A 14,468-nucleotide genomic window follows, 5' to 3' on the forward strand; every position below is an offset into this window, starting at 1 on the left:
TTGTGTCTGACATTGTTGACAAAAACAAAGCAATAACTTCAAAACGCCTATTTTACAAAAAAAATACAAAATGAGCAGGTTGCACCAGTACATCGCTGAAAAGCCAAGACCTTGGTCTATAAAGATATACCTTTAGATTTTGTAATTTAACAAACTTTTTATTTTCAAAAGTAGAACCTGTTTTATCCAAATTCCCAAGAATCAGTGATATAAATGTTTTAGAGAGTTTAGTCCTCATGATATTCAGCTAATGAGATGAAAACACACCACTTCTTTAGCGTTGCATCTCCTCCTCCAAAGAGTCGTAAAAGTGCAGTTTTGTGTTCCGTCTCGCTGATCTCGTTCTCGATAAGTGCTGACGGTTGTTATTGTGGGTATGAAGGGAGGTTTCTGTGCGTCAGAGGTGAGTTCAGCCTGCGGATCCGGTTGATGAATGACACAAAACTCCACCAGCTTCCTCTGTTGTAACCTCTCCAAAACACACAAACCACACAGCTGACGGATGAGAGGAGCTCACACACGTATAAAAACACACACATCCTCTCTCTGCTCGGCTCCGCCGTCAGGTCGAACCCGTTTACCTGCACGCACCTACGACGAGCTGTCGGCGCCTGGTCCGTCCAGTGAGGGGAAGAGCAGCTGATTGAGGGTTTCTGTGTGTTTGGTGGGTGTCCGTCTCTGTTTGCTTGGCTGAGCTGGAGAGTTGAGGTGGCGTTTATTTTGAAGGGTCGCAGGGTCAGAGGTCATTAGGGGTCATCAGCATGGAGGAGGAAAGTGGTGACTGACACTGAGAGAATTGATGTGAGCTATAGGACACGTCCAGGATGATGGTTGGTGGGTTTTTTTGATTGATTTTTGACATTTTCGGTTAGTTTTAATTTAGCTTCGTCCTGCAGGGAGTGTGGTGTTATTGGCCTTGTTCCAGATCTCAGAGACATGTGAACCAGGCCTTCGTCTTCACATCATTTGATAAAGAGTCGCAGGTTTCTCAGGCTGAGGCACCAAAACTACCTGGTTTGGTTTAGGAAAAGATCATGATGCAGGTTGAAATAAGTACATTACTGATGCATATGTGATGTGACATGTTAAAATTAAAATCAACCATCGTCTGAAGCTTCTTTCCTCCTGAAAACGCTGGAGGTGGCTGCAGAGTCAGATGTTTGGATGCATCTTATTTGTCCTGCATTTCACTTCTTTCTGTCCCTCTTTAAACCTTCTTCTCCACCTCTCTGTTTTTCCATCCGTCCGTCCTCCATCAGTGTCTCTGCTGTCGTCGCTCTGTTCGACCTCAGGTTAAAGAAACCTCCGTCACCACAAACTGTGGAGAGAAACACTTCATGCTGCAGGCAGCGTTAATAAACAGGTTTCATTCCTGTGGTCCGTGAAAAGTATCTGAACAACTACAGTCCACAGTTATTTTAAATTTGCTGTGAATTCATGAGGCTTCAGTGATGATGATGGTAATTTATTTTTGGATTCATAATTTCAGATAAATTTGCTTCGAGTTTCCTGGAAAAAAAAACTAGAACTATTTAAATCTGCACTAATTAGAGAAAGTTTTCAGCTGGAAAGCATCCAGTTAATCAGTTACAGCTGGTTGGTTGATGGTTGATGTGCAGATCAGGATGAACATGCAGCTAAATGTGCAGAAATGTGAAATGAAGAAGAAGAAGAAGAAGAGATGAAGAGCACCTGTCATGCAAGAAATGCAGCTCAGTGTGCTTCACAGCAAAGAATTTACATGAAAAAAGGAACAGGGACAGAAAATAAATGTAAAATAAGATGGAAAAATAAGAAAGATGCATAGAAACAGGAAGAGAATGTTAAAATTAATGTGAAATAAGATGAAGAGTAAAACTCACTTGATAATAATAAATCTAGCATTTTAAAAGCTGCCGAACAAACAAAGATTTAGTGAAGAAGGAAGTCAGACCACACAGATTGGCTCCGTGTGTTCAGCTGAGAAACCGTGAAGGTAAACAGAAACTTTCATTTGTTTACAATAAAACCTCACAGTATTTTATTATAGAGCGCTGCAATGTGATACACTTCCTCATCATGGTTGATGAAGAGTGGGCTACTTCGGTGATATTAAGAATGACGTGAGGGTATTTTTCCTTTTTAGTCTGCATTAATGTGACAACATCATCTCTGAGATATTTATGTTCCTTTACAACTAAAGCTGCAGCAAATCCAGTTTGAAGGAGACAAAATGCCTCCTGGGTCATGTTTTCTACTCACATAGTGAGGAAGTGTGGTTAATGATTAGCATCCGGAACGTTAAAATAATAATCAAAGTCGTTTACAGTCATGTTGTTAGAGCGAGTTGGTTTAATTGGATTCATTTGTGTATGAGGAGTTATTGAAGTAAACTTCTCCGTGTGATCGATCCTCCGTGTGATCGGCTGAACAGTTCAATGACCGTCCCTCATTTCTCGTCTCTCTATCGTATTTCTGTCATTCAATCACGCCAGCGTCCTCGTCCCCCCCGTCTCTTCTCATCCATCTCCCCTCGTTATCGGAAGAGCCCCCGCCTCTCCTCGTCTGGTTGTCAGAGGCCTCTGTGAGACGGACGTGAGACGAGACCCCCGAAATAGCCTGGAAATCTAATCGAGTGAAACCAGATCCTCCACCTCCTCCTCGTTTCTCCTCCACCCGCCGCCCTCTGCTCCTCTGGTCTGCCCGTCTCTCTTTTCCATCCATCACTGAATGGCCTGTACACAGCGTCTGTTAGCATCATGCAGCCCCCCCTGCGAGGCAGCTGCGTCAGAAGGCCTGATAATCACACGTAGACCTGTTTCCAGTGTGAAACAGTGCGTGAAAAGCTTGAAATGCAGCGATGGCTCCACCTGTTTATCTATTAATCAACCCGTCTATCAATATCTTCTATTAATTGAGCTCCAGAACAGTCCAAAACCCAACAGTATTTGAATTACAGTGATTTAAGAGAATAAAGGCAGAAACTCTTCACATCAGTGATTCAGGAGTCAGAGAATGTTGCAGATGCTGGTCTGTTGATCTGCCGTCGGTCGGTCCACCACTTTGGTCCAGATTGAAGTCGTCTTTTTTCTGTTGTATGAATTCTAAGCAGATCTGAGATAATGATTTTCTTGAATCTAAAAATCTGTGTCTCATGTCTCTGTGTTCAGGTTTGACAGAGTTTTCATGCATATTGAGTCAATGGGACACAAAGATGTTAAAGCACCTTAATGGCCTCATGCAGTGTCTCTGCCTCGTGTGACGTCCTTCCCTCCGTGTCCCCCAGCCGAGTCTCCTGCACCTGCACAGGTGCCTCGAATTTTGAAAAGCTCTGAGGTCTCAGTGCTGGTGCGTTATCTGTTCGCTGACTTTTTACAGATGAATCCTGAGAACAGTTAGCTGGTTCAGTGTTGATGATATCACACATGAACCTGTCATTCATGATGACAGCAGGTCACGTGAATGAAGGCTGATGAATAATTCAGAAGAGTCTGAAAAGCAAACAAACATGGATGCCTCTTGTTCGCCAGATGTGTTTCTGGATCTCCTTCTCACACACACACACACACACACACACACACACACACACACACACACACACACACACACAGGTTGTTGTACTGAACCTTCCTTCAGGTTAGCTGTTTCTCTGTTCTTGGTGTTTTCAGCTGAACTCGGCAGTGATGGATAAAAGATGCAAATGGGAAATATATGAAGGGATGTGAGCCAGGGGTACAAAAATGTAGTCTGTCCTGTTTCCAGGTCTCTGAGGTCCAGAGCTGGTTTTGTATTCAGTGGAAGCTGCCCAACATCTGTTCATTAATGCAGATTCCTTCTGATCCACGTTCAGCATGCAGCCGCTCGATGGATTTATATTGTGGACACAAATCACAGGAAATTGTTTCATCTTTTTTGACGAGTTTGAACATTTCACATGTTTGAGATCTGCTCTTTGGATTAGCAGTTGTGAATCTTGGTCGTGTGATATGTAAACCATCTGCCGAGGTGGGTGTTGTCTCTTCCTATCTGTCCCTTTTTTTAAACCGTTCCTCAGCTAAACCTCCTCTGGCTGTTCAGGACATTTGAAACCTGTTTCAGAGGCTCCTGAGAGGAGCTCGCTCTTCAGAAGGGATTTCATCATTCGGCTGAAATGAGAGAACTATTTATCTGTAGAGAACTGGACACCAGGCGAGGCAGACCAGAGACCAGAGGAGCTGCGAGACTGCCATTTATCCACTGTACTTTATGTCTCCTGCTGGCTGCCGTAGATTAGCCTCTTCGTCTCCTCACCACACACACACACGCTGAGGTTTCTGCCATGTTTTTCTGTGTATTCATGCTGCTGTTGTTCTGTGTGATGATCCTGTGTAGTCTGACCTGACCCGTGCCATGAGAGAGCACAGACGTTCTAATGAGATCTGTCAACCTTTTCTAAGCTTTGATTTATAAGTAGCGGGCAGGATAAACTCTGGATGCGGTGATCCTGGTTACTAGGCAACAGCTTTCAGCAACAGGACCGAAGCGGGCTCCTAGCGACAGACCTGTAGCAGAACGTTAATCGTATCAAACAGACCCAGCGGCGATCATCAAACGGCTGTCTGTGAGAGGACGAGCAGCAGGGATTGTTTTATAAACAGTACACGAGTCACTGAAACGGTCTCTGTGGAGCTCTTGACTAAAGGTGTTTCTGTCCAGCGAGGACGAGCAAGTTGTCTTCATGTTTATGTCTCACGTTCCACCAGCATGAGGGTGGTTTAAACTTCTTCTACCTGCAGTGTGCTGCATACAAGAGCTGTGCGAGCACTAGAAGTCAGAACAAAAACGACTGGAAGCTGACGTTAGCAGTTTTCAAAACGTCGAAACAAAAGGTTTGAAAAACCTAATTCATGTTTTAAAGTGTCAGTCTGGAGGATTTGACAGCTGCAGCTACAGGGGGTTTAATACGACAGATCTCAAATTACTGTCATTTTAACAAAGAAGTCAGACAACAGCTGGCCTTCTCCCGTCATTCTGTGGTCTGACTGCTCCACAGTAAAGGTCAGTTTGTGTCGTCAGGTAAATGCTTTTAATGTGAAGCTGCAGCAGCAGCTGGATGTTCAGTTTGCATTAGCAGTAACTTATTACAGTATTTCTTCTGGGAAGGATGAGAAAAATAGTGAGTTCATTAGACTGCAAACTTCCGTCAGTGGGCCACAGGCTCAATCACCACTGTGTTAACTGTTTCAGTGACAGATAGTGACTTAACCAACATATATTTAACTGAAAATCTCCAAGATCATACCAGTAATGGCTTTGTCTCTGACTGTTTCTGTACATTGTCTTTAAAGCAGGAGAGGGAATGCTGCAGTTTCTTTCAGCTGATAAACTCTGTTCAGGAAACACAGAAAACAGATCAGAGGCATTTAAACAAGCAAAGTTTAGTCACTAATTATCACACTGGTCATAAATGAGCCGCAAACTGCTGGAAGACAGACGAGAGACATTTAAACTGTGACAGAGCTGTGATGACACAAACATGATCCCATCGAACGCAGACGCCTTCAGTTTACGTAGGATCGATCGGAGCTTGTTGCCTGTGTGCGAGCTGCAGTCTGAGCTCTGTAGCTAGGGGGCGCTGTGGCTTGGAACAACAAGAGGAAGCCGATCCCTTCTGTTTGGGTTCAGAGAGACGGAGATGAACAAATTCACCGGCATCTTCACGACACTTCGTTCACACAGCGGTGCAAACTGTATATACTGTTGCCATGGAAACACTGATTGCCTCTGTATCCATGACGACTGAGGTTTAACAGCTCCACTGGTGCAAAAGAGTGAATGTTGATTATGTTCACAGGGGTTGTGTGGCACTTAAGGTTCATCCTCTGGCAACCATGACCATCTCTAACAATTTTATGTCGTAATTGAGATGAGATAAGTGAGATTTTAAGCTGATAAAGGAGCAAAGAGACATTTTAAAGGGGACATAAATAACATTAATGATCCTGTGGATAAAATGTGAAGACCCCTCCACAGCTGAAGTCTGTGGAGTGCATCCATAATCTGAAAATCCATCATCTAATAGATCATAAACTGCTGTGTTGATCCGTCTGTCTGTCTGATGGATGAGTGACACTCTCCTTATAATTCAAAATACGTGATGACACTTACTGTTTTTAAAGGAACTCAGATCTGTCTGTGGATGCTGAGCTCCTCTTCTTCCTCACCTGAACCTGCAGCCCCCCCACAGGAACTAATCCTCATTCATGCATATTAATACTTAATAGAGGCGGATCGGCTGATGGGCCACAGTCCTCCACAAAATCACATATAAGGAGGGAGAATGAGTGTGTGTGTGAGTGAAAGAGACGGAAAAGGCGAGAATGAGAGAGCGATAGGGAGGCGGGGGGAGTAATAAGATTTCATCAGCGATAATATTCTTGACAAATAGGGCACAGGAGGAAGGAGGCGGGCCGACTGTAAAAACCATGAATAGGAGCGAGAGGGAGATCAGATTACAGCTTCCTCTGCCTGCTGTTTCCCTTCCATTAACTAATGGACAGCCACTTCTCGCCGCGTTTGATGAGTCAGGAATAATATAACGCATCTATCGTCGCATTCATCAGGTCCAGCTCTGCGCTGCTCAGATCGTAATGCGACAAACAGGAGCGCGGCAGCGTTCGTCATTCGTTTGGGTGTTTACAACTGCTTATGTTTGGATTGGAGCGTCTGCCGGACATGTGACTTATGATTGAAGTTCAGAGGCAGAGGAGGAAGTAGCTTGATGTCGTCTAACAGCTGCCACGCTGGCGGGCAGAAGCGATGCTAATCTTGGTGCTCGATACATTAATATTGACTCCTGACGTAGCTGGTTCACCTCCAGCAGTGAGACCAAAGCTGTGGCTGCACTGCTGATGGATGCACTGAATGACTGTGTGTTATTTATATAACCAACAGTTACTGTTACTCAGAGTCTCTTTAAAACGAGGCTGAAAGCAGCATCCTGCTGTCCTCTCTGAGTCTCCTCTGACCTCATCCAGTCACTGCTTTGCTGCACCTGTAGCCACACCTGGCAGTGATGTCACAGTGTCCTGGAGGACGCCTGTGCGTCGTTGCAGCCAGGTGAAACATGAGTGGAGGTCAGCGCAAAGTGCCGGACTGTGATGCCAGAATCCAGAGTTCATGTCCAGACTGGTCAGGCTTTGGTTCAGCCAGCTGCTGTCAGAGCCTGAACAGAACCATCAGAAGCCCAGCTGACCCGAGCCCGCTGGCACCTGAGAGGTCAGATCCAGGATTGGACAAACATTTAGAAATGAGGTTCGGGTTCAGGTCCAGTTCGGTCCCCTGGGCCTGGCTAACCTAGCTAACCTAGCTGACGTGTTGCAACAGTCAAGATTTTATTACTTGTATAACTGTTGTGACTTACAGCCCATATCTATTGTAATGAGGGTAAACAGACAAGCTGTAACCATGGTAACGACAGCTGCTTGGCAGGCAACACAAGCGTTAGCTGTGTGGGGCTCAGGTGGGGCTCTGTGACTGCTCTGTGGGACAGAAATATGTGACCTGAGCTGCACTTTATGAGCCTTCATCCGCCTTCAAACTGTGTGTCCACCTGACTGAGCCACACACCTGAAGCCATCGACACACACCTGAAGCCATCGCCACACACCTGAAGCCATCGACACACACCTGAAGCCATCGACACACACCTGCCCACACTTTCTAATGGAAGGAGTCGTGATGAACCGCAGTCAGAGGAGTCATTATGACGCCGCTGCGCAGCCTGAAGCCAATTCTCAATCCGGCCGCTCACGGTGCAGCTCCGGGTCCCTGCCGGTCTCTCTGCCTCTCACAAGAGGCTGAATTATGTTTGATTACTTGTGGAAATCAAAAAATACTCGAGCGGCAGCAGCCTGAGTGGTGCGATTCTTAAATTCAGAGGAAGTTTTAAGAGAAGGTGCTGCAGCTCAGCTCTCTTCTCACAGACTCACAGTCAGTCTGTGAACAGCAGTCCTGTTCAGTCTGTTCATACAGGACACGATCCCTTTCTGAAGACATTTCGCTCTGTGCTCCTCGCAGGGGGGCTTCTTCAGTACAGACGTTCCTCTTTGTGTTTCCCTGCTTTGCATCTGATCCACGGTGGAGGGGTGGAAACATGGAGAAGACATCCTCTTGATTTGCTGCTGGAACCTCACACTGTCTTCATCCAGGAGGACTGGACACAGCAGACCGAACCTGTTTTCAGACAGACGTGGTCCATCAGCTGGACGTGAGGACAAGATGTCTCTGAAAGCTTCAGACAGAACACGAAGCGACTCTCTGCTGGATCACATGTGGAGGTGGGGTCAGGACCCCCAGTCTTCTTCAGTTCAGTGTCAGGTTGAGCTGCAGGTTGTCGACTTTGCTGCTGTTGGTTTCTTTGAGGATGAACTGGTGGATCTTCTCTGTTCTCGGTCAGTTCACAGTGAGACAGAGTGACTGTACAGATCAGTTGTCTGTCTGTCCACAGTGTTTCATTCTACCACCATCAGTCATTTTAACTTCATGTACGTTAATCTGTTTTTAAAGGATTTCTTTGTTGGTCCACACTCTCACACTCGACTTGTAGTCCATTAAGAATGAACTGAAAGCCACCAGCTGAGAACCACTGAAGTCCCGCCTTTCACGAGCAGCTGATCGTTATGTTTTTAAAGCTGAAATCCACCTGCCGCAGGTGCAGATAACTGAATGTCACAGCTGCTACATCCTGGTTTGTTCACCTGTGAAAGCAGAAGTCAACCATTCAGATGAATGATTTATTTTTGTCTGTTGTCGTAAATGCTAACCTTCACTCGTCTGTTGTTCACCACACGCACGCACACACACACACGCGCACACACACACGCAAACACACACACACACACACACACACACGCACAGACACACACACAGAAAACAGCAAACACACCCTCATTCCTGGAAAGCAATGCATCACCAGGAACACATAAACTCACACAGGTCAGTGATCACAGCATCACGTGTGTGTGTGTGTGTGTGTTTGTGTGTGTGTGTTTGTGTGTGTGTGTGGGGTCAAGGTATATTTATGACTTTAATAAGAGCTCTGACATTTCAGCGGCAGGAGCGCGCCCCATCCAATAAGCATGTCTCTAAATGTCATCATCCGCCGCTCGCCGCCTCATTATCTGATACTCTGACCCCGCCGCCTCGTGACATCACTGTTTCACAAATCATTTTACATTTTCCTTATTTATTTATTATCATTTTTGACTGTGCTGTGGAAATCTCTCTCTTCAAACTGGTGATGTCACATTAAAAACAGCTCATTCGTTCATTCATCGTCGTTGTTTTAGAGAAATGAAATAAATAGATAATAAATTCACATGACTGCTGACGTTGTTGCTTCCTGGTTTGTTCCTGTTTTTCTCCTTCATGTTCACTGGTGAAAGCAGAAGTCAGTAGCATCTGTATATTATCCCTATACCTCTATGTGTGCCTCTCTTATCTCTCATCTTACATGGACATTTAGTTTTATTGTTTTAAAGAACTGCATGTTGAACTGCAACAACAGAGCAATAAAATACAGTTAATAAAATAGAAAAATGTATATTTTATTAGTTATAGCAGCATGAAAGGAAGTAAATAAACCCTTATATTTAAAAAGAAAAAATCCAGTTACCGTATTTTCCGCACAATAAGGCGCACCGGATTATAAGGCGCGTAGAAAGTACCGTGGGGTTGCGTTATGCATCCACTAGATCAGGGGTCGGCAACCCGCGGCTCCGGCGGCTCTTTCATCCCTCTGATGCGGCTCCTGAAAATAATTAATGAGCATTTATTTAAAATGTATTTGATTTTAGTTTGTTCGTTTTGAAACAAACACCGCGCGCTCACAGATGACAGCTGATCCTGCGTAAAGATGCAGGTGACGGCGCACAGCGCTGATGTTCAGGAGCAGAAATCACATTAACCACGTTTGATTCATATTTTAATTGCCTATTATTTAGCATATATTCATGTTTTTTCATTGTTCAGTGAAATAGTCATTTTATTATTCAGGTTGACAGATGACTGCACGCGCCAGTAAAAGGATGACGGCACGCAGAGAGTGGAATACCGCTGTTACTTCGGCCACGCCCCCTGACTACGATAGCCATAATTAACCAATATTGATCCATATAAAAGGCGCATCGGATTATAAGGCGCACTGTCGGTTTTTGAGAAAATTAAAGGCTTTGAGGTGCGCCTTATAGTGCGGAAAATACGGTATTTCTATCCACACACATATATCCAGTGTTTCTGTATGGTTTTCATCGTGCAGTGGATTAATTATTATATTACTCAGTTTTACTCAGTTTTTTCAGTTTTCTGTTTTTTTCTGTGTACTTTGCATTGTTTTTGTTCTCTTTAAAATAAACTGCATTGATTGAGTCACTGATTGATTAACGGCTAAAATGTGTTTATTTGTTCAAATAAAGATATGAAGCATCATTTTCATTGAGATGTAGGTTCAATGTGGGCAAGATTCATTTCCTTTAATCCTTCATCATTTTTATTTTCATTTTGTTTCAAGTCTGATTGAATTTGATCATTTTATTTCCATTTTATAATGATTTGTTAGCATTACCTGCTGATACAAAACTTCATCTGACGTTCTTGTATTTTATTACTTGTTTGCTTCCGCTGTTTTCTACATGTGTTCATGCGTGACCTCACCGACCAATCACTGCCTGCGCCCTGCTGATCACTAATTATCTTGTTTCTATGGAGATGAGTCATCTGGGTCTTAATGGCCCCGTTTCCAACACACACATAAACCAACTGCCCTACTGCCAATTGGGTGTAATTAACCTTTGATAGCTATTTTCACAGAGAGAGAGAGGTTCAGACGACCCCCCCCAAAAGTAACAGTAGTGAGTGCAGTGAAACGTCCCTGTGACTGTTCTCCTGTTCTATCTGATCTCATCAGATTATTGTGAATCAGTCGCTCATGTCTAAGCAGGATTTTACTGTTGGAGAGCTGATCATTTATTTTCTGTCAATCAATTAATCGACTAATTGTTTTACTTGTATAAACTGTTGGGTTGTTCACTTTAAAACATATTTTATAAGCTGATAGTGTAAAGGTAGTTTGAAGTAACTGAAGGTGTTGAATGCAGTGGAAGTGGAGAGGAAAGAGGCATGAAATGGAAATACTCGAGTAAAGTACCTGAAATTTGTACGTAGGTACAGTATTTGAGTAGTTGTACTTAATGTGAGTCAGTTTTTAATGATTCATTCAGGGAACCTTCAGTCCAGACTGCAGTACCTCTGTCTGCCACTTCCTGTTTCCTGTCAGTTCAAATAATAACAGCAGCAGCTACATGTAATGCTAATGGAGCTACCAGATCCTGCTTAACGCTAACTAGCCTAGCATAGCAGACTAGCAGTAGCTGGCATCTCGGCCTCAGACTCTGGTGGATTTCACCTGATTTGATCCAAATCAAATGAATGAGAAGCTGAGAGAACGTCCTGTTGGCAGACGCTCGCTGGCTCTGCAGTTACTGCTCGCCACTCCTCGCCAGTATTTTAGTACATTTGCATAAAAATCAAACGTTCTCTTTAAATCTCAGCTCCTGCGTGAGAGTTAAAGCCTCAGATGAGAGAACGTCCTGTCTTTGTTTGTGTCAGACATTCAACAGGCTGCTGAATAATAACAGCCTGATAACATTTACTGTGAAAGGTGCAGCTCAGTCATTAACTCTTCATCAGCATAATTAGTTTGAAGGCTGTTTTAACTCGTCTCTGTTCGGTCTGTGAGCATCGTGGTTCTTTCTGGAAATGAGGCCGGGACTTTAACAGATGGACGAAGCCAGCGATGAAAGGGACAGACGCCTGGTGTTCTGTCCCTGTCCCTGTGTGCTCGTCTCTGTCCCTGTCCCTGTGTCTCTGTGTGTTTGTCTCTGTATGTTTGTCCCTGTATGTTTGTCTCTGTGTCTCTGTGTGTTTGTCTCTGTGTCTCTGCCCCTGTGTCTCTGTGTGTTTGTCTTTGTCCCTGTCCCTGTGTGTTTGTCTCTGTCCCTGTGTCTCTCTGTGTTTGTCTCTGTATGTCTGTATGTTTGTCTCTGTGTGTTTGTCTCTGTGTCTCTGTCCCTGTGTCTCTGTGTGTTTGTCTCTGTCCCTGTCCCTGTGTCTCTGTGTGTTTGTCTCTGTATGTCTGTATGTTTGTCTCTGTGTGTTTGTCTCTGTCCCTGTCTCTGTGTATCTGTGTGTTTGTCTCTGTCTCTGTTTGTTTGTCTCTGTTTGTTTGTCTCTGTTTGTTTGTCTCTGTGTGTTTGTCTCTGTATGTTTGTCTCTGTTTGTTTGTCTCTGTGTGTTTGTCCCTGTGTCTCTGTGTGTTTGTCTCTGTATGTTTGTCTCTGTGTCTCTGTATGTTTGTCTCTGTGTGTTTGTCTCTGTGTCTTTGTGTGTCTGTCCCTGTGTGTCTGTCCCTGTGTGTTTGTCCCTTTGTGTTTGTCTCTGTGTGTTTGTCTCTGTGTCTCTGTCCCTGTGTCTCTGTGTGTTTGTCTCTGTCCCTGTGTCTCTGTGTGTTTGTCTCTGTATGTCTGTATGTTTGTCTCTGTGTGTTTGTCTCTGTCCCTGTCTCTGTGTATCTGTGTGTTTGTCTCTGTCTCTGTTTGTTTGTCTCTGTTTGTTTGTCTCTGTGTGTTTGTCTCTGTTTGTTTGTATCTGTGTGTTTGTCCCTGTGTCTCTGTGTGTTTGTCTCTGTATGTTTGTCCCTGTGTCTCTGTATGTTTGTCTCTGTGTGTTTGTCTCTGTGTCTCTGTATGTTTGTCTCTGTGTGTTTGTCCCTTTGTGTTTGTCTCTGTATGTTTGTCTCTGTATGTTTGTCTCTGTGTGTTTGTCTCTGTATGTTTGTCCCTGTGTGTTTGTCTCTGTGTGTTTGTCTCTGTGTGTTTGTCCCTGTGTGTTTGTCTCTGTGTGTTTGTTTGTCCCTTTGTGTTTGTCTCTGTATGTTTGTCTCTGTGTGTTTGTCTCTGCATGTGTGGACACATGGTTGCTCCTCACTGTCAGAAAAGCAGCTGTTGGCTTCATGTGCAGCAGAGGAGCAGACAGCTGTTTACTTCCTGTTTACTTGCTCCCGCAGACACAGCGGAGCTGATTGGTCAGGCCACAGTTTGCTGGTTGTCACATGTTCACAGTCATGGTGAATAATCTGTGTCTGTGTCGTCTTTTCCAACGTGTTTTCAGTAAACTGTCTGTTTCTACTCTGTATGCTCCTCAGGTGTGACAGGGATGCTCCACCTGGACGAGAACGGAGACAGAGAGACAGACTTCGCTCTGTGGGACATGATCGACACCAACACCAGCACCTTCCAGGTCCACGCACGCACGCACGCACGCACGCACGCACGCACACACACACTCTGTAGGAGGAGAAAGCAGAATAATTTCGTTTCAGCATCTTGTTATTCAGCTGGTCTGAGAGAAGAGAGAGACTCTAACCCATGATGGGAGACTTTGGCCAATCACAGGTCATTTTGCAGAGACGGTGTTCTGATTGGCAGATGCAGATGTGTGTGTACGTCCCTTCAGGGCAGGAATTCAGAAAGTCCTGCAGCTCGTTTCCAGTAGATCCTACAGCAGCGTACAGAGCAGACTGCAGCTCCAGGCCCCGTTCAGACAGGACATGTCTCTATGGGAGGTGTCTTAATATAAAAGTGCTTTTTATTCTCAGTGCAGCTGTGTTCCTGCTGTTTTTCAGCTTATTCTGTGGTCTAGTCAAATTATTAAGCAGGTTTTCTTCACAAACGACTCATATTAACAGACGTTTTTCGCAGGCGGTGAATGCGCAGGTGGAGTTAACAGCCTCAGCAAAAATCAAGGCCCCCCCGACTGTGCAGATTTCATATTTATTCATACACAAAAACGTCTCCACACAGAGTCTTCACGCTGTCAAGCTGCCAGAATCCAGAGGAGAGACGAGAAAAATAGGTCATCTCAGTTATTGCTGTGTGTTCGAAGTTATTAAGCTTAACAAGCAGCACGAAGTTCAGTGCACAGTATCCCCTGGGTTTCGCCTCTCAGGCTACAGAGAGGCTCTACCAGCTGATTGGTGGAAGTTGCACCTGCAGGCACTAATCAGGCTTAAAGAAATTAAATCTTCAACACATTTTGTTTAAGAAGTAATTGAATGTATTTTATTCTGTTGACCATCAGTAAGTGAGGTAAAGAAGCAAGTCCAATATTTATCATCATTAACCAATAACCAATCACATTATAGCTTGTAATGCTCACTCACTCCCCTCATCTTTAGTCTCCCAGGAACCAACTTCTTACCTGAATGCATCATCTCGCGGTTTTTGTTGTTTTCTTCCAGATAGTTCTGGTGTACAACAGTTTTGAGGAGCAGCTGACCGCCATCCCCGGGACGACGCTGCAGTGGCCGGGCGGAGTCTGTCCTCCCGACGTTCCCGTCTGCGGCTTCAAGAACGACAGCCCCCTCTGCCTCGCAAGTCAGTGGACGAAACGAG

The 14,468-nt window shown here is 44.6% G+C and overlaps 1 protein-coding gene across 1 annotated transcript in view; it reads left to right on the forward strand.

The window, feature by feature from the left end:
• The window catches only part of LOC121610390 (atrial natriuretic peptide receptor 1-like), a 76,950-nt gene that overhangs the window by 48,712 nt on the left and 13,770 nt on the right, over nt 1-14,468 (forward strand). Inside the window, exons 6-7 of the mRNA XM_041942463.1 lie at nt 13,220-13,314; nt 14,315-14,450. Of these exons, the coding sequence (XP_041798397.1) occupies nt 13,220-13,314; nt 14,315-14,450 (231 nt within the window). The remainder of the gene's footprint in view (nt 1-13,219; nt 13,315-14,314; nt 14,451-14,468) is intronic.

This window comes from Chelmon rostratus, chromosome 8, assembly GCF_017976325.1.
Source record: "Chelmon rostratus isolate fCheRos1 chromosome 8, fCheRos1.pri, whole genome shotgun sequence".
Taxonomy (NCBI): Eukaryota; Metazoa; Chordata; class Actinopteri; order Chaetodontiformes; family Chaetodontidae; genus Chelmon; species Chelmon rostratus.